This window comes from Lotus japonicus, chromosome 3, assembly GCF_012489685.1.
Source record: "Lotus japonicus ecotype B-129 chromosome 3, LjGifu_v1.2".
Classification (NCBI taxonomy): domain Eukaryota; kingdom Viridiplantae; phylum Streptophyta; class Magnoliopsida; order Fabales; family Fabaceae; genus Lotus; species Lotus japonicus.
Genome location: NC_080043.1, coordinates 24436524 through 24460877, shown reverse-complemented (window position 1 = coordinate 24460877; position 24354 = coordinate 24436524). Strand labels below are relative to the sequence as shown.

General features: G+C 38.7%; 3 protein-coding genes across 3 annotated transcripts; 1 reads left to right on the top strand and 2 right to left on the bottom strand.

The window, feature by feature from the left end:
* Positions 1 to 7318: 7318 nt before the first annotated feature.
* LOC130749689 (zinc finger protein WIP3-like) lies at positions 7319 to 10625 on the top strand. Its single transcript, XM_057603064.1, has 2 exons — positions 7319 to 7838; positions 9713 to 10625. Exons 1-2 carry the CDS (start codon positions 7368 to 7370, stop codon positions 10151 to 10153), a joined length of 912 nt encoding a protein of 303 aa, XP_057459047.1. The 5' UTR covers positions 7319 to 7367; the 3' UTR covers positions 10154 to 10625.
* A 7230-nt stretch (positions 10626 to 17855) lies between these two features.
* On the bottom strand, positions 17856 to 18416 carry LOC130743807 (uncharacterized). Its single transcript, XM_057596033.1, has one exon. The coding sequence runs from the start codon at positions 18414 to 18416 to the stop codon at positions 17856 to 17858; it is 561 nt and encodes a 186-aa protein (XP_057452016.1).
* A 3456-nt stretch (positions 18417 to 21872) lies between these two features.
* LOC130749126 (zinc finger A20 and AN1 domain-containing stress-associated protein 3-like) lies at positions 21873 to 23225 on the bottom strand. The gene is made up of 2 exons (XM_057602421.1): positions 22859 to 23225; positions 21873 to 22738 (listed from the first exon to the last, which is right to left on the bottom strand). The coding sequence occupies exon 2, from the start codon at positions 22724 to 22726 to the stop codon at positions 22274 to 22276; it is 453 nt and encodes a 150-aa protein (XP_057458404.1). The 5' UTR covers positions 22727 to 22738; positions 22859 to 23225; the 3' UTR covers positions 21873 to 22273.
* Positions 23226 to 24354: the final 1129 nt, after the last annotated feature.

Below are 24354 nucleotides of genomic sequence, written 5' to 3'. Positions count from 1 at the left end.
GTTTTAGTCTCCATAGAACATAAAAGTCATATAGTTTTAGTCCTTGATGACTCATGAGGGTTGAAAACACATTATTTTTTATATTTTATAAGAACTGAAAATGAATAAATTTTTTACAGTGATTCAAATTAACATATGCCAATTTTACAAGAATAAAAAAAATATTTAAACAAAAGAAACACTTTCTAAAGTCAAGCTTTGTGCATTATATTGTAATGGGGAGTAATTAAGTATAGTTTCTAATGTGGTTATGATGTTAACTTTCACGAACTTCTAGCATATGAATTTTCACACATGTGTTCAGAAATTTTGAAAATGTTAAGGGTTATAACCTCTAAGTAGGGGTGCACATGGGTTGGGTTGGATGGATTTTGGTCAAAATAAAATCCGAACCGATCAAAATTGTATGGGTTGGGTTGGGTTGGGTTGGATTTCACAAATTTCTTCTTCGGACCCGATCCGAACCAACCCGATGAAGTTCGGATTGGGTTGGATGAATTGATTGGGTCACTATATTAAAATAATAATATATCTGAAATATTAAAAAAAGAAAATGACACAAAAAGTTATACCAAATAGCATGAAATAATACCACATAAATGACATATAGCCAAATATCATGAAAACATAAAACTTCATTATCAAATGACATGAAACAATCTAACATAAATAGTACCTAAAAAGTGAAAAACACAACATTAAATGTCATGCCATGACACCTAGAACTTAGATGTCTCCAACATGCCAAATAATATATATAGACATGTAACAAATAACTACGAATAAATACTCTAAGTTCAAATATGACAAATAACTACAAATACTTAAGTCTCAAAGTTTCAAAAAGTCATCACTACAACACTAGCACTCCAAGTATGAGTAAAATTATAAAAAAAAAGTATTATTATATGTATGGATTCTGGGTTGGGTTGAATGGATTTGAACTGAATCCGAAATCCGATCCGAACTTGGTTGGGTTGTAGTAAAATCCATCTGATTAACCTGACTACCCGATCCAACCCGCATTTTTTCTATTGGATCGGATTGGGTTGGACGGGTTCATTGGATCTACCCGGCCCATGTTCACCCCTACCTCTAAGAGTACGGGTAGAAATGTGCGTCAACCCACCCCAACCATTTCATAAATTGGGTTGGGTTGGTGCAGACCCACCAAATGGGAAAATGAAAATAATATTCATTTTAGAAGAAAACTGTCGTGCATTATATATATTATCCTAACAATTATCATAATTTCTCTTGAGTTTTAAAGATGTCGTATGTTATCATATCCTAAATCACATAACTTAAAGATGTCGTATGTTATCATTTAGTGTACACAAGAAAAACCTTGTGTAAGGTTGCACCACCCTAGATTTACATGTTATAGTAGGTCACTCTCCAGGTTAATATTTTTTTAATTAACTATTTAACCCTGATTTAACTCCACTGTTCAAAAAAAAAACCACCACCACCAGATTTTCTCATCCTCCTTCAACAATCACACCACCACCAAGTCACCAACCGATTGAAGAAAAACCCGAAAAAGGAACTGAGCCTTCTTGTCCCCTAATCTTCTTCTCCAACGAAAAACCCAAAACCCACCACATGAAAAATCCCACAATTGAAGAAAACCCCACAATCTTCTTCTGCTCCAACGCAATTTCTTCTTCTCACTCAATCAACTCCTTCCTTCATCACTGGAAAATTAACCAGGTCTGAACAAATCGTGGATCATAGTGGAGGAGGAGCATCAGAGAAGATGAAGCAAGAAGAGGAATTGAACCACAACGTTGTCAACCACGCTCCGATCCTCCTCAATAGAACACCAATCGTCTCACTCTGTGAACCACTGTGCCGCTGCTCTTGATTTGGCGGTCATGCTAACGGTCCTAGAAGCCATGAGGAAGAACCCAGATCTGTTTGCGGTTCTGATTTCCTCCATGATCCACTTGACCATTGCCAGCGCCAGCATCACCTCCCTTCCTCGCCGCTACTTTGTAGCCACCACCTTCTTGTTGCTATTTGCAAAACCATAACAGGGTGAGGTTGAGTTTAGAGGTTTAGATCTGGTGAGAGGAAAGAAGAATAGGGTGAGGTTGAGAAGGGAGTGGTGGTGGTGGTGATCGGGAGTAGAGGAGGAGGGATTGGGGAAGGAAGGGGAGTGGATGAGTTTATGGGTGGTGTTGTTGGGTGGAGGTTTTTGGTGTTGATGTTGGTGGGTTCTAGGGGAAGGAGGAATACGGGGACGAGAAAGCAAGGAAGGGGCGGGTATTGGTGTGGGAGGGAGGAGACGATCTGGTGGTCGCGGCGGTGTCGTCGGTTGCGGTGGCAGCGTTGGCGGTGGCGGTGTCTAAGGTCGATGGGGTGGAGGATGATGGGAGGAAGGTGGTGGAGGGAAGGAGAGATTAAACAACATACTAAATTTTTAAATTAAAAACATATAAATTTAAAAGAAAAAAGTTAAAAATATAGATGACCCGAAAACCTACAACAGCAGGTAAAAATGACACTTGTGCAATCTTACACAAGAATTTTCTTGTGTACACTAAATAAACCCTCACAATCACAAACAATATGAGAAAGTCATTGTAACACAAACAGAGATGAGACATAAGAGTGGGTAGTGTTATAAAAGTAGTTAAAAATGAATTGAGCCTGAAAAAAAAATTGTTTGAGTAAACCGCAGACATAGTTAAGGCCCGCGGTCCACAATAGTATTAATTTTTTCACAAAAAAGTTGGGCTAGCCTGATGGACCAACCTACCCTAGTTAGCTTTCAACTCATTGAAGAAGTGAACTACGTTGGGTTAGTTGAAACAGGTTGAAGTGTCGGACATTTCGGTCCACCCCACCCCGTTTAAGCGGATTGATTCATGGAACAAAGGACAAAAGCATTTTTATGTCAATCTAGTGTGAGATGGATTTTTGTTAAAAATCTTTTTTCTGTTTTGCTAACGAAAATATAAATACACACTAAAGTAATTACTCAATTATATATCAATAAATATAGAAATTCCACCTGATTATTTTATTAATTTATTATCACAAGATTCAGAAATGATTCAACTCAAGTAACTTCGTAGTTTGTTGTTGTACCAATTTATTCACTTGTTTAATCGAACACATTACACATGACAGAACTTTGGGGTTAGTTTTAATTAATTAACCAGCACTATATCTATATGTAGTTTTAATTCCACAAATACGTGTAATCCCCATTCTTTCTGGATCTGATGGATTGTGTTGAAAATAGTCACAAACTTAATCATGATGAGAAGAAGTTAGAAAACGCCTATATTGAATTTTAATCATCAAACATCAGCTCCACTGAGACCCAGTCCTTCGATTGCGGAACACTTTTTGAATCAACCGAAAATGATTAGTCTTTATACGAATTCAGGTTTTGGGGGAATTTGACAAGAGACTGAGACAACTTCTTCTTGTGCTGCAACAGTGCTTCCTTCTGGGAAGCTTCAACCTTGGATCATTATTATATATGTAGACACATGACACGACTTCAAGTCTTCAACATTTTAGAATTCAATAAATTCGGCCAAACGGGACCAAGGTTAATGTTTTTGAATAAAAAGTGTGACAATATTGCAGCAGCAGCAACAGGACAAATGTAAAAGAAATTACTCTTTATATATGTGTTAATATGGCTTATATCATATGTGTATGACATTCTTCCAATGTACCAAAAAGATGTATATAACATGAACTGTGGACTTATTAGCGTTCAATTCACCTTATACCTTCAAATTATCAAGTGTGTTAATATTCATTTACATTAATATCGATAGATATTTAGACATAGTATATGTAATTGTGAGGAATTATGAGGGCCAATATTGTGAGGAAGACTGGTGCAAGGTGACGGTAATGGTGACAATCACGGTGGGTGTTGGTGTATGTTGAGCAAAGGAGTAGTAAAATATTTCCATTGAGGAGCTGCAATAAAATAATAAAAAATCTACAAAATCTTTGGTGGGGCGGATTAAGAACAATAATTTTTTTAGTAAAAAAACATATATAGTCGATAAAGAAATTAAAACTCTTAGGGGTTGTGGCCTCTGCCAGCCTCTTTAGATATGCTCGTGATGGTGGAGGAGGAACATGATGAATGGGAAAAAGAGGGTGACAAATAAAAAAAGTAACATGTAGAATAAAACAATTACAATCAAGATGAGTGAAATGACACATAGGAAGTTGATTGGGCAAAACTCATGCCATGAGGGTTTCGAGACATCACTTGGATAAGAGTTGTCAATTAATTAGGCCCTGCAGGGCTCAGCTCATTCAGACCCCTTTTTGAACCTTTTATTTCATTAGTAAGTGGGGCCAGATTAGCCCCAATTAACCCACAATCTTATATTAAAGTATTTTGTAGACAAAAAAAGTATTTAAATTTATTTATTATTTTTAAATTTAAAAATTGATTTAAAAATTAAATTGACAAAAAAATATTAAACAAGATTCTCAAATTCTACCCATGAACCTTAATTCCAAATTGACTCGGAGTCGACCCACATGGTTTGTCGCCGACTTGCTCTACCCGACACGTCATCTCGGCGCCTATAAGACTAACTGGAAGCTGACATGCCCGACCAATCATGTACCTTAAACTCGACCCTTCATGTACCCTAAAGTCGGTTCAGCCTTTTTAGGTGGGCTAGACTCATCCCAACGTTTACGCGGGGAAGCTGCCCAAACAAATGGATCCAAAAAGTAATCTAGAACTTGGATCAACTTATGGGGTGTGGGTTTTGCACCCTTCTAGTCTCAAACGTAAGTTTGAGCCCTGAATTATGGCATGTGCTTGAATCTGCCTCGAGAACCTCCATCTTTCGTCGCTTGACCTGAAAATCACTAAGTATTTGACTTCCTCGAGGGTTGCTAGTTGCTTGGGTTATGAGGGAATTACCTAAGTGTTGGGATCTCCTAGGGATCCTCTTGTGACTTCAAACAAAACTTCAAACTGGAACTGTCTGAAATCCCTTGGTGCTTGGTCTTCTCTTTCGCTCCTTGTTTGATCAAGACCTTTAGTTGTGTTTCTCCTCGAACTTTCTATCTTCAAAGTCGTTGATGACACTTGAACTGCCATCGTTTGACCTTAAGTCATAGGGTTTACCTTTATTCAAAATTCCGGTATCAAAACAGGTCGGTTAGGCTTGTTCGGTTGGCCCGATAAATTCATGTTGATTTTAGGGTTCAAGTCGGTCTGACATGTTCTAGTTGGCCGACCAACTCATGTCAGGTTTAGTATTTGGGTTTAGGTTCGGGTTCCGATCACCGACAATTCAGGACGATCAGACCCGTTTAGTTATCTGACCGGATCAGGTCAACCCAACTCATTTTTGAAAATTACAAGGGCCATGGGCTTTTTGGCCCGAGTGGCTTTTTGACCCTAGCCCATGTGGGTCAGGTCTATCTTGAGGCCAAAGGCATAATTGACAAGTCTATTTAAATATATTTAAAACAAAATAAAAATTCAAAGACTTATAGCAAATGGTTATTTTATGATTCAATTTAGATTCCTCTTTAAAAGTTAGAGAATCAATATATTTAAGTAATTTTTTTACAAGTCATATATCACTCATCTACATCATATATCATTTATCAATAGGCATTATAAGATCATTAACTTATGACTAGAAAATGTGAAATTGGACAAGTGATAATTTAGATGAATTAGAATCTTTATTCGTTAATTGAACCTACTTGAATTGGAAGATATTTGACACACATAGCAGCGTCGTCCAGTTTGTCTGTTATGTAGATTCTGAAATGTATAGCATCTCAACATACGCGTCGTAGCCAAGAATGTTGAATACCCATAAACTAAGTACTCTGTGTACTCTTAATAAGCTAACAAGAACTAAAACTAGCATTCCCCAATTCCAATATAAGATTTTTCCCTTTTATACCTTATCACACTAGGTTGGAAAACCCCCATTATACATAAAACTTGTAGCTGCCTGCCATCATCAGCACCAACAACTATGTGTCATTTCTTTCCTTTAATTATTGATTTTTGAAAGTTAGCTAACATGGTGCATATATTAATTGTAAAACTCAAGATGACATTCTGTCCAGCCATTATTCCTTCTGGTTCGTCATTTATGATATTTTTCTCCGTTTAGGTATTGACCAAATGCGTCTATGCTTGATTTCATAGTCTCATTTTGCGATCATGCTTAGGGTCAATTTGTGAGAAAATGTGTGTGCATACGTGGGTCAAATTCCAATATATGTATATTAGAATTAGAATGAGAATGAAAAAGGATAAACTCGTTCGCTTCACATTGTCCCATTACCAAGTACTAATTCAGATCAGAGTTCATACTATTTATTCTAGGATTCTTTTGGTGAGTCCTGTTTTGCATGTCATTTTCTAACCCCACCAATTAGTCCCTCTTTTTCTCTCACCAAAAAGAAACAAACATAGGCCAACCAAAGGAGAAAAACAAAGGTAAGGGTGATAAAAGGAAGGGAAAAAAAATAAAGAAAAAGAAAAGCTCCATAAAGAACATCCCAAGAAAGCCTCTTTTAGCATCAATCAATACCATATAAGTGCATATATCAATATCTTCTCTGATATATTTTTTATAGGTAAATGGTAGTTGTTAGTATTAGTAAATTAGTAATCTTCAGAGGTTCGAACCCTGGACTCTTCACCATTCGTCCCCACCCAACATTTATGTTCCTAATTTTTAACACTTAAGCTATCCTTCGGGAACAATATATCTTCTATGATGACGGGGAGACTTGAGCAACTATAAAAGATGTTATTATGTGAATGAGGTTACTGATTCAACTTGTGAAAACAACCTCTTAGGTAATTAAGGTTGTATATACTGGACCATGTGAACAGTTTCTTCTTCGGACCTCGTGCATAGTGAAAGCTTTAATGTATTGACTATTGACTGTATTTTTTTAATTAAATCTTACCATGTAAGTTAAAAATGATATTTTTGGTGTTAACCAAAGTATCTCATAATCGGTAGTTGTAAAACTAATTCATCTCTCAATTTTCGACGAACTAAGCGGAAGGAGGCTCACTAATGTTTTTTTCTCAATTCTCAAGAGGTAAGAATCGAACTTCTGACAACTTGCTTAAGAGACGTAGTGCTTAACCATTATGTCAACCAACTCGGTTAATTCAAAATGATATGAGTACGACAGTTACAAACTTAGATAGTAATTTTAAATTGGTATATTAAAATTTATTGGTGAGACAAAGAATGAGATGCAATTTTGAGTATATAATCCTAATTGCAAGCTTTAAGATATAAAAGTCTACATATATAGTCCTTTATAAATAGAGAAATTCACAGCTAAACTAAAGGTATATACTCTCAAGAAAAATGGGTTTGAGGGAGTGCAATGTAGAAGACAAGAATCTATGCCTTCAAACCCCAAATTTCATTGAATGGCTCAAACCACCTTCATCAGTATCATTATCTCCTACTTCTTTGACAAAGCATGGAGTTATCAGGGAAACTATTCAGTTTTTGCCAAATTCAAGTGAGTTCATCCATAGAAAGCACTTGGAGGAAGACCATGAAGTTTTTGAAGTAAAACAAGAGAAGGTGGAACAGGTGACTGTGTCTTTGCACATTGGATTGCCTAACACAGGATGTTCTGATGAGAAGAAGAGTGTTTTTTATCATGTTAAGGAAGAAGAAGAACCCGTGAAGAAAACCTTACATGATGAGTGTTCTTTTAACCAAGAGAGAAGGTTTTGGATACCAACTCCTGCACAGATCCTTGTTGGTCCCATGCAGTTTTCTTGCTCCATATGCAGCAAGACCTTCAATAGATACAACAATATGCAGGTATTGGTTTTACTTTTCAACTTCCCATGTGAAAAAATTGGATTTCATTCTATTAAACTATTTGCTCATAGATTATTTGATATATACAGACTAAAGAGCGCCTTTGGAATTGAAATTAATTTTAATTAGTCTGTGTTATAGAAGTATAGCGCCTTTGGAATGGAGCGAAGTTTGAGAATATTCAAAAAAGTAATTAAAATTTATGTATACAGGATAATAATTATTGGTGAGATATCAATTTACTAAGGAACTATATTATATTTATAGCATAAGACATCATGAGGGCTAGGTTTTCTTGACAAATTAATTTTAATTGTTTCTGTGATCAGGGAGTTCTATCATATAATTCACGAAACTGCATACTATAGTAGTCTAGTTCATAGTGATTGGTATCAGCCTACATGGTTCTTTCATATGTCATTTTCTTTCGATATTTTTTTCATATTACCTGATATTCATTATGGATCAAACAACTCCGTCCCTCTTTTAGCTAATTTCTAATTTCTGCATATTAAGAAATTATTCGACAAGTTGTTCAAAAATAAAACATATTCAACAATTGATTTTAAAGTCAAAACTAATTCTACGAAGAATCTTATAAAAATAGCTTTTGGTAGACAGAATTGATACTAAAGCTCATATATGTTAATAATATGTTTAATTTGATAGTTTAATTAGCCTCTATATTTTCATATTGATAACAAATTTTTGCAGACACATATAATTTGAAATCTAAATAACCTCACCCATCCATGACAAGGCTGAATTTCTTAGAAAGCATTTGATGACAAAACTGTCAAACTTGAATTCTCTGCCCTTAATGTATATATATCCTAGCTAGCCAACATCAAATATAGGTGTTTTACACGGTGGTGGTGATGATGAGTGTGGAGATAATCATCAAGAAAAAACAAAGAATCATTTATTTAAACATGATATATAAACATGACTAATTGATGACTGTCTTTTTTCTTCTTCTTTTGGTTTCTTTTGCTGGCAGCCTTAAAACTTTTAGCAAAAGGCTCCTTTTATCCGGTAGGATGTCAAATAGAAATTATCATTTCATATCTTCATGCTTTTGTTTCCTTTTAGGCTTAAAACCTCAAAATACGAATAGCATATATAGGATCTTTTATTTGTCGGAATTTGACAGGATGCTATTGCTGAGGATAAAATCACAACATAAGTGAAAGTTCATGCAGTATAGTGCAAGATCTACTCTCTTAGCATACTTGTGAATCTTTGGAGAAAGAGAATTATGCCTTTGAAAACATTTTTTTGTAGAGAAGGCACAAATTGCCCCTCTTTATATCATATAGAACTGTTTGACTTGAAAACACAAATTAACCCAAAGTATTATCGGGTTCAAATTGAGAAGAAGTGCTTGTCTAGTACAAAATATAATATCAGTATGAATTATGAAACCCAATTTTTTATTCCATTGTAATCTCTATATATATTATCAAATGTGGGGCTTAGTTTCAATCATAATTATTAGCCTACATAAGTGAGATTACGAAAACATGCTTTAAACTCAAACTTTCCTAGTACTCGGATACTAGCAATAGTTTTGACGAGTATTTGACCAATTAATTGAACTTTATCAGTGAGATTAACAATTAATTTGGCCATATAAGCAAGCTTGGCTTGAGGATTAATGTTGATGGCCTAATTTGAAGCATGTTAGGAATCAATTAGAAATGAGTTTGTCTGGAGTGGGCCTCTGCTCACCTCCATAGGGGTAGCGAGGATATAATCCTCCCCAGCTCGAGACCCCAGTATGTCATTGGCACACTCATCATTTTTCTTACCAAAAAAAATGAACCTGCCTCGGCATAACTCACAAATTAACTTGAAACTTTACCCTTTCACAGATGCATATGTGGGGGCATGGATCTGAATTTAGAAAAGGACCAGACTCCCTCAGAGGAACACAACCAGCTGCTATGCTAAGGCTACCATGCTATTGTTGTGCCCAGGGTTGCAAGAACAACATCAATCATCCAAGAGCCAAGCCCTTGAAGGACTTCAGAACGCTCCAAACCCACTACAAAAGAAAGCATGGAGCAAAACCATTCATGTGCAGAAAATGTGCTAAAAATTTTGCAGTTAAAGGGGATTGGAGGACTCATGAGAAGAACTGTGGCAAATTGTGGTATTGCACTTGTGGTTCAGATTTCAAGCACAAGAGATCTCTTAAAGATCACATTAGATCCTTTGGAAAAGGTCACTCCCCACATCCTTCTCTTGAAGGCTTTGACGACGAGAGAGAATGCGTTACCGGATCCGATGAGGATGAAGTTGCTCATGCATGATCATGATCTAACATGCTATATAGCATTCCTTCACCACAATAATTATAAAGAGTAGTAGTAACTTTTACAGACTTGTGCTCCTTGCTCAGTGATCCGGGATCCGGCTTGGCTGCAGTCAATTTCTGGTGTAGTTGACTGCAGCGACTACACCAAAAATTGACTGCAAAGAATCCATTTCCGGTGGTAATATGCTAGCTTGAATTATCGAGGTAAGAGTTTTCTCTGTATTTAATTAATAAGATGGTAGTTATACCTCAAGTGATGAAGCATGTGAATTTTTTCTCATAGCTAGGAACGGAAAGAAGGTGTTACATGATGTTAAATTATTGTAACCGTCTCAATAGTGGAGAAAATTTATCCGCTTCATTACTAAAAGGTAGTCCTCATCAATCTAGGACTTCAGTTCTGTAACTTCTGTTGTTGAAATCTTTATAACACTTTAATGACATTTTACTACTACGGCTTATATTGATCCCTGGATTAATTAATAACTTCTAGATGATTGTACTATTCTTCCCCTGTATAGTGTACAATTACCATTGAGGTGTGTATCAGCATGCAAAATGTGAGACCAGATACAGCTGCATGAGTATATACGAAATTACGAACAAAAAGTCTTATAAGAGTGTTATGTATAGAATGCCCATTCACATTAACCAAGTCAATATTCACGAATCTGATGAAAAGATGTCACAGAGAATCATTTGTAATCTTATGCTTTTGCCTTTTTCCAAATCAACATTTTCAGGTCACTATTTTGGGTTCACAAGATCAAAATTAAGGCAATATATATCGAATTGCTAGCTACAGCAGTTGACATCAATTGCCACCATACTCTATCAGAAGATCTGCTTAGAAAAGCACCCAAAATGGTTGATTTATATTAATATTATATATTAAGCAAGTGTGTACTGAAAAGTGATCTTGTGTTAGACCTCCTTTTTCTTAAGGAAGACATGGTGATCCTTGATGCACGTGCGTAAGGAAGAGAAAGGGAGAGATAAAAAAAAAAGGTTGGTGATTTGGATTCTTTCGAGATAGGCTTGACCAAAGCAAAAAGTGGTAGAAAAAATGGGAGGGTATATGGTTCTTGAAGATAAGGGACCTCCAACATTTTTTGTCGGAAAAATGCTGGAGAATAACTAGAAATTAAAGATAACTACCATCTTCAACTGCACTAATCTAGCTAAACTGTTAAATCATAAGGGCATGTTTAGTGGTGAGAAAATGATAAGAAATGATAGGATAAGAGAATTAGATAACAACACAATAGAATAAATAGACACTACAAGAAAAACTCTAATTAGTGTTGGCTTAGCGTTGGTGTCCGGACTCACGTTAAATGAAGCTACTATTTTAGCTTTGGTCATGACGAATGACGCTAAGTCGATGTTATACGCTTCATAAGATTTCTGGCGCTATTGTCCTTTTGTTAGTGTCGGTCGTATAAGTTGACTTTATTTACAATCATTAACTAAACCAACGTTAAACTTTAAAATATTATTTTTTTAAATGTCGCGGCAGCTTTGATCGACACTAATGTTGGATGCCAATGCAAATTTGATAATGAGTTACAGTCATTTGTCTGTTCCTTTAAGGCCTCTAAATTGGTTGGTCTCGTCCAAACCAAGCACTCCCCCTAACTCAGAGTTGCTATACTTAGCATCTCTAAACTAGGACCAAGCCAATAGGCCTACTACAACATTTTTTTTGTTTTTTCCAACAATTCAACATTCACGAATTGGTTCTAATGCATTTTTAGGCAACATTTTTCCTGTTGCATAAACCAGTGTAGCTAAAAGCAAAAGATGTTGTAATGACCCTCAAACAGTTAGCAAATAATGTAAGTTATCATCATATTTAAGTTGACAAATATAAATCATCTACATACCCATGCATCAAGCAGATCAGAACATAACACACTCAACAATACTAAATTATACTAATATTATGTGTAGTGATGGCGGTGGTGGTGGTGGCGGCGGCGGCGTTGGTGGTGGTGGTTGTGGTGGTGGCAATGAGTTACATGTCTTGAAACTAAAAGTCAATCACAAAATATCATCAGCTAAATTCTTCAAAGAGATAAAGATTTTACCATCATGTCGAATATCTCTAACATCCAAGAAGTATGACATCAATATAAATGATTAGACAAATTAAATTCGGTCAAATGACTGCAAACAATGTTGATTGAGGAAAAATGGTGGGACTCCAACGAGAGTAGGTGGTGGTGATAAAAAGAGAAAGGACCGGTCCGCGATAGTTCGTCATCAATAATGCTCTAGAGGGATCCTTGCAATGACACTCTAATGCCAAAGTATGTAGTTGGTGTTAGAGAGATACTTTTGGCTATGGTTGGAATGAGAGTATGTACCTACGGGTATTTTCCTTTACTTTCCTTATGTGTGTATGTTTGCGAATACGGGTGGAGTAATGAGTGTCTAGCGTAGCTCTTAATGTTGGTCGGTGGATCTTATATGGGTGACAGGAACTTGAGGATTCAGATGAGCACGTACACGCCACCCCAAGTCTCGAGCTTTTCAACAATACCATATGCTGGGGTGAAAGACTCCTAATGGGACGTGAGGAAATGACACAAACACCTTGGATTATAGATTCTAGTACGGGCACAAGTCGTGAAGGGGGGACTCGCATGTTAGATGAGAACGAGAAAGTGGCGGTCGGAGATATATGTGATCAAAGTAGGGACAATCGAATCATCCTCATATTTAGTTTATTGCCAACAAATATTAGGTCATCAACACAAAATAACATTATAAGACTATCTTGAGGCTCAATAAATCTAACATATGAAATGTTTAAAATGGAGACTCTCAAAGTCATGCTGCACAAGTTAAGAATTAATATGCTTATGCCACACTTTTGGTGCGTGGTTCAATTTATAGATAACTTTCTTCAATTCACATGTTCATGTCTTTAATCACATGTTAAGAACATTTTCACATCAACCACCAAACTTCTCGTGCAAAGTAAGTTTCCATAATCAATTTGAGAAGTTCGATAATGATAAACTACTTTACTCTCTAACTTTAGAAGAGTTGGACACAATCGAATATAGCTCATACTAAACTCTACATAAAAAATAGCTCATAAAATAACTCAACCAATGGTTTCTATAGTTTTATCTTTGAGTGTACCTAAACAATTTGGTTTGAGGCCCTAAATTGTTTATTTTAAGTTTTCCTATGTTACACTAGTTTCTTTTGCTCTCTTTGTTGAGTACTAGTATTATCGACTTCTTTTTTTTTTAATAAAGGTTTCTGCTTTCTAAAATATAAGTAAACTCATTAAAATAAAAAAACATGAAACATGATATCTTTTGGTGTAAACCATCCCATGTTATTATTTTTTAAATCAACCCATCACTTTATCAATGTCGACTATTTCGATACATATTATTTTTTTTTTGAAAATGAAAGATATGTTATTAATAAGAAAGCCTGAGCTAGAGAAGCAAACCAGGCAAAGTACATTTACATGGAGCTGAGAAACAAAAACCCACCACCAACCCGCAAAATGGCAAAAGCGTAGTCCCGAGAAAGAGCCTCATTAAAACCTTACTATGAAAAACCCATTGGGATAAAAACCTAGCAAGGAAAAAGAGTACCACAATCTTGGGACAGCCATTTTGCATCAAGATACAATAAGAATCAGCCCCTCCAATCATGAAAAAATTCCAGGAGTTCCAAATTGTTTATTATCGCTTAACAGCAGTGACAACAACTACAGAACATCACATGCATGGTCCAAAAACTGTAATTTTCGAAATCAGCAGCAGCAACAACAACAACAACAACAACAGCAACAGCAACAGCAACAGCAGCAGCAACAACAACAGCGACAACAACAGCAACAACAACAGCAACAGCAACATGAACAGAACCAGCAAATTTCAACAACAACAACAGAACAGCAACAGCAGCCAGCAACCACAGCAAAAACAGCAGCAGCGATATTAACACCAACAGCAACAACAACTTCAAAAATTCCAATTTTAATGCATCCGCCAATCCTCCTATAGCCTGCAAACAAAAAAAGCAAGACCAAAATACCAGCACCAGCGTTACTAAAACCCTGTTAACCCCTGAAAAAGCCACACCGGTTCCACGCACAAACATCCTAGCTTTGCCAATTCATCTGCCTCTGTGTTCCCTTCTCTCAAGATATGTTTGACCCCATTACAAGACACAACCGACATCAAGTAATCAATCAAATTCAACTCATTTGTGAGCTTCCAAGGCCGCATTTTCTCTCCTTTCACCCAACCAACAGCAAGAGTAGAATCACTCTCAATTTCCACTGAAAATAACTGAAATTGGTGGCAAAACAAAAGAGCATACAAAATGGCTAAAACCTCAGCCTCATCAGCTCGCTGAACGTCAACTCTCCTGCAAAATTTTCCTACCACCGTCCCAACACTATTCCTCAACACACCACCAATACCAGCACAGCCAGACTGAAAAGAGCCATCCACATTAAATTTTAAAAGCATACCTTGTGGTGGTTTCCAGGGCACTACAGGTCGAACTCGAACGCTACCCTTAACATCAATTTTTGTAAAGCCTCTAGCAAATTGATCCGCCCCATACGGGCACTCCTTCCACCACGCCTTTATCCAGGAAAATATCAAAAACATATGAGCCTCCCAAGCATCTTCTGGATCAAAAGGTTTGTCATTAAAGAGCACATTATTACGGGCCATCCATATCACCCAACAAATTGCGTACGGAATCAATTCCCATAACACTTTTGAAGTGCTTCTTCGTAGTGATGACCATTCTGCCAAACATGCATGAATTGAACCCGGCAATGACCAACACACGCCCTCCCTATGCACCACTGCTGCCCACACATGCCACACCCTTGGGCAATGCAAAAAAAGATGCGCTACCGACTCTGTGACTAATAAACAGAGGACACAAGTCATTCCATCCTCCAAAGCCACCCCACGATTCACCAAATTCTCCTTTGTGGCAATCCTGTTCTTCTGAACCTGCCATAAAAACAAAGCAATTTTTGAAGGTAAAATAGGCCTTAGAAATTTTGGAACGGACCACCCATCCTCTGTGAACCACCGCGCCTCAACAACAGCACATAAAGATTTAACACTAAATAATCCCATGTTGTCGTGCTTCCATACCATACAGTCAACAGTTGCATTCTCCCCCTGCTTAGGAACCAAACTCTGAAGGTGGCACATAAATACATCATAGTGTTGGCGCTCCCATCCCAAGAAATCACGCTGAAAAGTTATGTTCCAGAACCATTGACGGCCTACAGCTGTACCACATTCCATAATAGTTGTCCGTTTATGCGTTGCCAATGCAAATACCCGAGGGAAAACAAGCCTGAGAGGACCAGAACCTGTCCAATGATCAAGCCAAAATAATACACCTGCCCCTCTACCAACCTGACAAGCTAAACCGTCCCTGAACACGCTCCCAACCAGCCCACTGTCTCGCCATACAGTGCAAACATCCATTAGCGGGATTGACAATTTTTTAAGCTCCAGAGTGTCCAAATTTAATGAAATCAATTCCATGGGCAGCCCATATTTTTTACATATCACCATGCGCCATAAAGCATCTTTCTCCCTACCAAAGCGCCAAACCCATTTCAAAAGCAAGGCTTTATTTTTCCATTCGAGAAAACCGACTCCTAAACCACCATATCGTGTCCCCTTGCACAAATCCTCCCAAGCAACCCACATAATTTTGTTTTCACCTGCAGCCCCCCCCCCCCCCCAACAACAAAAAGCGCCTCATGATCCTTTCAATTCTCAATATGATCCCTTTCGGAGCTCTATATATAGCCATATAATAAAGTGGAATAGCATTCAAAACTGATTTCAGAAGCACCAGACGCCCACTCAAGGATAAAAAGCGGGAACTCCATAAACCCAACTTTTCTGTTAACCTCTCCAGAACCGGATTCCAAAATGACAACCTCCTTGGATTACCTCCAAGAGGAGCCCCAAGATACATAAAAGGTAGGGAGCCTACCTTGAAATTCCACCAACTTGCTGCCTCTTGTACCGTAGATGAAAGCGCATTTACCCCATAGACCGCTGACTTGCTAAAGTTAACTTTAAGGTCTGAACAAAACAAGAAGACTTCTACCGCCAAGGCCAATTTTTGATACTGTTGCTGGTCACAATCTGTAAAAAATAGAGAGTCATCTGCAAATTGTAAATGATTAATTCGTAGCCCCAGCGCCACTTCCACCCCACAAGGGATATCATCTTCTAGCAACTGATTCAGCATACATGACATCCCATTCGCCACAATATTAAAAAGGAGAGGGGATAAAGGATCTCCCTGGCGCAAACCTTTTTGGATTGTAAAAAATTCAGAAGGAGATCCATTAACCAAGACCGCCAAAGAAGCTGTTGAAACACAACTTTGCATCCATCGAATCCATCTTCCCCCAAAACCCATCTCATGAAGAAGCTCCAGCAAGAAACCCCATTCAACACTATCATAGGCCTTCGCAAAATCAATTTTGAATAGCAAACCTCCTTCTGGCCTTGAGCTCATGGAATGAACAATTTCACTAGCAATCAAAGAACAATCTGCAATCTGACGTCCTGCGGTGAAAGCAAACTGATTCTGACTCAGCAAACCAGGAAGAACCAGACTCAGGCGAACAGACAACACCTTAGCCAACAATTTATACACGCTTCCAATTAAGCTGATGGGCCTGTAATCAGAAATTTCTTCTTGCTGACCACCTTTGGGTATTAATGCAATAAAGGTAGAATTCAATCCCTTTACGATGCGACCTGAATGATAAAAATCATTGAGAAAATTAAGCAAATCATCCTTCACTAAATTCCAAAAATTTTTTAAAAAATCCATACTGAAACCATCCGGTCCTGGTGCTCGATTCCCATCAAAGTTTTTCACTACTTCCCAAATTTCATCAATAGTAAAAGCTGCTTCCAATAATTGATTTTCCGCTGTGGTCACTTTTCTGAGGTTCACGTTCTGAAGCCAAGGTCTAGGCACTTCTGATGTACGGAAAAAATTCTGAAAGTGATCCCGCATAGCCTGCTTAATCTCTAATGACGTCGTTAAGAGCCTACCTTCATATTTAAGCTAAGTGATATTTTTCTTCACTGTGCGTACCTTGCAAACACGATGAAAATATTTTGTGTTCCTATCCCCCTCCTTCAACCAGCGCACCCTTGACTTCTGACGCCAAATTCTCTCCTCCTCCCTATACGCCCTCCATAAATCCTCAAGGATGTCCCTCCTTTCCTTCGTCAATGCCTCCGTTCCCCCTGGTTTTCTAGCGCCTCCATCACCCCCTGCAATCTATGTTCTAATGAAACAATTTTCTCAACTCCCCAGGCCCCTCTCCCCTTGCGCCACTCTCGTATTTTCCCCCTCAACCCTTTTAGTTTTTGCTGTAAAACATACCCTGACCACCCTTGATAAACTGCAGAGTGCCACCAAGCCTCAACCAACTCATTAAAACCGGCTTCATCCGCCCAATGATTGAAATAATAAAAAGGTTTAGGACCGGCATCAAGCAGGCCAAACAGCAAGCCCACTGCCCTATGATCAGAAACATTCCAGTCAAAAACATTTTGAGAAATATTAGAGAAAGATAAGAGAACCTCATCAGATACCAGCCAGCGATCCAAACGACTCCACAAACCATCGTTTCGACTTGAATATCAAGTGTACTCTCCATTAGCTAGAGGCAAATCAGCTAAATTAGTAACCTGGACAAACTGCTGGAACGCTTCATCACCGGCATCCAACACTCCGCCTGAAGAACGTTCCGACCCCAACAGAACTGCATTAAAATCACCACCAAGAAACACCAATCCATCATGATTCAGAATATGTGTTTTCAGGGCCTCAAAACATAGCCTGCGCTCCGCTAGAGAATGAGGACCATAAACATTCCCAACTAAAACAGGCTGCTCAATATTTGATATCATCACTGTCAAGAAAATAAACCATACATCTGACACTACTGACAAAACACGGATGGAACTCTCCCGCCACAAGCACATAAGACCACCCGCTGACCCAACAGAATGGACCTCAGCATGACTCATACGCAAGGCTTGCGTCCAAGTCTCCACAATATGCTGACGCTGATCATTTAATTTTGTTTCCTGAAGCAACAGAAGTTCTGGATTCAAGTGCAAAACTGCTTTTTTCACAGCCTCCCTTTTCGTTGATTCTCCTAAGCCCCGAACATTCCAAGTAATCCAAGGCCCTGACATACTAATTGATATGGGGATGGTTTTCACGAATCTGAGCTTCTAATCCTCTCAGCATCAAAGCTTCTGACCCTCTTGGTTTGAGTCCCAATTCTTTCCCTAGCAACCAAGCTCTTTGCGCGCGAGTCGACACACCATCTTCACCTGCTACAGGCTCTAAAAAGTCCTCAGGCAAGGGATGGGATTTATTTTTGCTTCCCCTTGGACGCCCCCGCTGAGAACTTCTCTGTGAGGAATTTGTATTCGGGGAAATCACAGCTACTGCCGACTCTGGTTCACCGGAATCCACGCACGTAAGGGGAGGAACGTTTGTAGAAGCTGTATGATTTGGCACGTTCTCACTCAGAATTGGAAATTGCTGCCTGACAATTTGGTTTGGAGTTGTATGTACGAATACGTCAATTTCTTTCTTTTCCTGAGACGCTAAAGTGGGTGAAAATAATTGATTCTGCTTTAATCTGTGAGGCAAACATGGTTTTAGCCCTTTAGCTTGAACTTGAACTTGAAACGGGGCCCACTTATCAGATTGGTAAGACAAACAATAATTCAGAAACAAATCCTGTGAGTTAAAAGAGTAACCTGTAACAGAAAATCTTTTATTTTTATTAGGAACAGAATTTTGAAAAACCTCATTAAGGATAGGATTTCCTTTTAACTTGATTCCTTCTGCACGTGTTTTCTTCCTCCAATCAATAATTTCTTGTAACGTATAACCTGAATCAAGCAAGACCTGCATCTGTTCCTTCTGATTCTCCTCTGTATTGATGGCCTCTTTACTCACGTTGGGATTTGAATTCAAAAAATCCTCCTCAGGCAATCCCGCCACCGGCGCCGACGCCACCCTTGCAACCATCTCCACCACCGGTGTTGACGTCCGTCCGCCATCATCATCAATCGCAGGCTCTTTCTCTTCCTGCTTGGAGAACGAACTAGGCAGAATTTTGAGGCCCTCCATCCCCTCGTTTATGTATACCTCATCTTCTTCATCAGTTTCGACATCAACGGCGGATTCGGAATCCTTATCGTTGGAACTTATAGCAACGTGAACAAACCCGGTTGCCTCTGTCTCCTTAGCATCATTGTTATCCTCATCATCCTCAGTAAGGTTATCCTCCTCTGAATTGTAGATTTTCCACGGCGTTGACGGCATGCCCTGAACTGAACCGTAATCATAGGAAACATCATCCTTTTCGACCAAGATTATACTGGAAACGCCATTCACATCCACAGCCATAGTAAAACAGTGTAATAGGGGATGATGCATTCGAACTAAAATGCGTGCATAGTCAGCTCGAAGTCGTAACTTGGTATCTGCATCGGACTCCACATAGCTACCCAATCTATTACCCATGGCTCGGGAAAAAATTTCAGTCCATAAACCCATCGGTACTTGCCACAGTCGGACCCAAACCAAGTGTGCAGTGCCAAAAGTTAGAACTGTGCAAGGTTTAACATCCGACAATTCCTGCGCCAAAAAATTGCCGCACTCCGAAATTGTTTCCAGTATCTCTTCGTTGTTCTCGAACTCAAGCATGACTTCATTAGCACCATGTGGAATCAAGCGGAAATTGTACAGTCCTATCTTTGCCAGATCATCTTGTATAACATCGACTGATTTAGGCGTGATTGTACGTGATTGTGCACAACGTTGGAACCAAGACTCATCCAAATCAGCGGCTGTGAATCGCAATTGACACGCTGCCAGTTTTTCAGATGTTTCATCCTCCTTGGTTCTATCTTGTACAGAGTTATTTTGCTTGGGCAATGGCTTTGGTCGCCAAACTTTCCCTTGTATTTCAAATTGATGGCGTTCAGGAGACGGCACCTTCATCGACCGAGGAGATTTTTGGATCCTAGCTCTCTGTACCACAAGGTAATTACCTTCGAGGCGCAATCCATTAAACATTCGAATCGCCGACCATGCCTCATCATCACTCTGAAATCGCACAAAACCAAAGCGGAAGCGTCGTTGAAATTTCTTCTTAAATTGAATGAACACATTCCTCAATCTTCCTGCTCTCCCAAAAATGGCACTTAATTTTGCCAAGGTAATTCGATCACCCAAGCCATCCACAAAAACATAGAAAGACTCCTCCTTGTCTTTAAACTTCTGTCGATCCTGTTTTTGGGTGGAAGAATCATGAACATTTTTTTGCTGCAGTGAACGCACAGCTACTGCCCTTGGCTGGAAACTGGTTGATGCTCGTCGCAGCCCACTTTCATGGCGTTTCCATTGATAATGGCCACCGCCGGAATTTTGGAAAAGGGTTGAGAACCTATCCTGAGCGTTTTGTTGTTGCTGTGGACGCAGAGCTCCTCCTCCTGACCGGAAATTGGCTGTTGTTCGCCACTGCTCGTGATCTATGCGGTTATGGCCGCCACCTGTGTTCTGCACCCTACCGTCTCTTCCACTCCAATGTCGACGCTCCTCAAAGCCGCGAGCCTGAAATCTTCCATAATCCGAACTGACCACCGATCGTCGCCATGGCCGGAGCCACCGCGACTGAGGCCAGCCTCCAGAGCCTCTCTCTCGACTCTCTCTCATCAGTCAAAGTCTTTATTGTAGTTGATATCAGTTTTTACTTTTTAATGATTGGTGTAAGCATGTGTATTTGATTAGATACATATTATTCGATACATATTATTGAATGTTTGTGTTTTTATATGCATTTTATTTTTAAAAAAAAGGTATATTCGATGCAATAGATAAGAATACACAATGAAATCTTACGAATTCAAGACCCATTAGAAAGATGGCAGCTCACGAAACAAGCAACCAAGGCAAACACCTACCAACAAAGAGAAGAAGCAACCCACGAGTCACAACAAGGAGTCCAGAAACACCGGCAGAGCAACACAACCAAATATTCAGAAAGAAGCCACAAAAAACATAAGAGAAACAACCTAGAACTTTAACCGAAAACACTAAACCACCCAAGCTAGCCAAAAGCAGAAAGACAAGAAAATAACAAAAAACAATAAACAAGCCAAGGAAAAAATTATACCTCCCAAATCTAACTCAACCTTACCTCCCAAATCTAACTCAACCTGAATAACTAATCTGGGCTATAAGGTCTTGGAGGGCAGTGTCCAAGCAAATCTTAAACCAAACCCTGGCGTTTCCAAACCCTAGCGTTTCCCCGTGAGCAAAGCATGTCTCGCCCTCGTTGACACACCCTAGGGTTCCAAAAGCACCAACCCATTATGCTCGACCATAAACCATCCTCAAATAGCACTACTCAAAGTCGCAACAAACCTTCATAGGGGCTTGAATAAGTTTCCCCTCGCGATCCACTTTTTTGAGTCTTTTTTCTCTAAGCTATAAGCACTGTCACTAAAGGAGAGCACAAGACACCACCCTCGCCCCCTAATATGACTCACAAACAAATGAACTAAATTAAGAAAAACTAATTAAATCAATTTTAGTTTAAATAATCAATAATCAATTTGGATCAATAATTCAAACTTTTAACCCATGAGGAAGGTAAATGGCAAGCAAGCTATTGTTGAGATACACACACAAGTAATAATCCTATTAATCCATGAGCGAATATCAGCGTCACGCGGAGTGACCCTTCATTTTGAAATAATTTTCAGCCTGCAAGAGAATTAATATTTTAAAGCTAGAAAATAATTCAACATTCAACTGTAAAGACAATTAAAATGTTATTAAATTTAATTTACAATCACAACGCAACAATGACCCACCCACTAACCCAACCACCCCCACCACCGCCTATTACGGCGCCGATCCGTTAACACCACCGTGAGTCCGACCCGGATCCATACCCGGGTCAGTTTCCACGGACAAATCGGTAACAACGACAAAATACGAAATGACCATAACGCCCCTCCCCATCTCAGATCTTCTCAAGCTTCTCCGCCTTCACTACCGGATTCGCCTTCGCGATCTGGTCCCTCCCCAAACCCTTGAAATCGAACTCACAATCATGCTGCTCCGGGTAACGGTGGACCCCACACAGCGTCATCCCGCACCGGCACTTGAACCCCGTGAGCCCCACGCGCTTCCTGCACGTCACGCACCGGCTCGGCCCATTCGGCTTCACCTCCTCCACGGCGCGTGGCGACGCAACAACCGACGAAGAAGAAGCCGCCGCCGGCTCGGAAATCACCACCGGAGCCGGAAGCGCGAGCGACTGGTTGAGAACCTGCTTCGCTGATGAAGCCTGTTGCTCCTTGAGCTGCAGATCGCGGTAGCACCTGGAACAGAGATTCTCCGTCGCCGCGCTCCCGAAGAAACCGCAATTGTTCGCGCAGAATAACGGAGCCTGGCACCTGTGTTCTTCCGCCATGTTTCTCACAATCTGCAAATCAGATCCAAACAACCGATCAATCGATTAGATTCAAAATCAAAATCAAAATCAAAATCAAAATCCCTAAAAATCGCTACAAATCCAAAAAACAAAGGAAGAATCGAAGATTACCGGTATGAGAATCTGCAAATCGACGGTGAAATTGAATGGATTAGAGGGAATTCGAAACGAGAGAGATGGAAAATCGAAGGAAAATTGAAGAGAGAGAGAGAGGGTTTGATTGGGGGTTAACAAAGAAGAGGAGAGAATCTGAAAATAACGGAGATTTGAAGGAAAGTGGAGAGAAAATAAAAACCTAAACAGAGGGCGATTCGTTCGTCTGGGTAAAGAAAAGAAAATTCTAGATAGTTTTTTTTAATTTTCTCTCTCTTGAATTTCTTTCTTTTCGGTTTTCTTTCCCGTGGGGTTTGTTTGGTTTTTGTACCAAACGGGGTGCAACCGTGTCTATTATTTCGCGGTGGAGTTTTCTATGGACTGTGTTTCTCTCTCTTTCTCTTGAGGGGAGTTGTATGGGGCCATGATTTCGTTTCTTCTGGAAACCGTCTAAGCTACGCTACCTCCTTTTCTCAAAAGAATTATTTTTTAAATAAGTACTCTTAATTATTTTGGGAAAAAGAGAAAATTAAAGGACACGTATCAATCAAATCACTATGGTGAAAAGTGAGGACATTCATTCAATTTATGTGTGGTGCATATGAGGTCAGAAAAAAGTCAAAAAAACATAGCACATTTTACAATTTTTTTAAATAACGTGCGATTTTGTATATTTAAAATCAAATCAATTAAAATGTTAATGTAATAAATGATTGATTAAATTTATATTTATAATAAATTTCAATTATTAAATATAAATATTTTCTTAATCAGATAAAAAAACAATCAAACATTTTTATATAAAAATATATTTTCGAGATTTATCTTCAATATAGAGTTTATTTAAAAAAACAAAAAATCTTCAATTTAGAGTTATTATAAGATGAATTTAAGGAGATAAAAAATTTGATTGAATTAGAAATATGATTTTTGTTTGGCCAGCCCCTACCGCTTAGTGCGCTGACCGTGGGGCGAGGGATTAGTCTCATGGCTGTTGATTGTGGGGATACTATGGTCAAGACCAAAAAGAAATATGATTTTGAGAAAGAAAAAAGTTATCTTATTTTACAATTAAATATTTTATAGATTTAAATTTAAATTATTGGAGTTTCTTTTTAAATACATCAGTGCTACATAAATTATAAGAATTCTTTTTTTAACTTTCTTCTTCCAAGCTTGTCAATTAAAGTATCATCTAACCCTTATTTTCAATCAAAATTTATAATATATGAAGTTTTAAACCATAATTTTTTTTTGGAAAAAGCTTGATTGATAGGATTCACAAGTGCCCCGACATAAAGGCAACTAACTCACAAAGGTATATGTTCTTGAGCTAGCACCATAAGGGCGACCAGTGCGGGGAGAAAATGGGAACTGACTCCCCGCATTTCTTCTTTGCCCTTATCCCTCCCTCATTCGTGCAATGGGGTGAATTATTTTCTCCTCCCCATTTCCCTTCTCCCTAAGTTAATACTTTATGAATTGATCTATAAACCTCGCTCATCTAACTTATA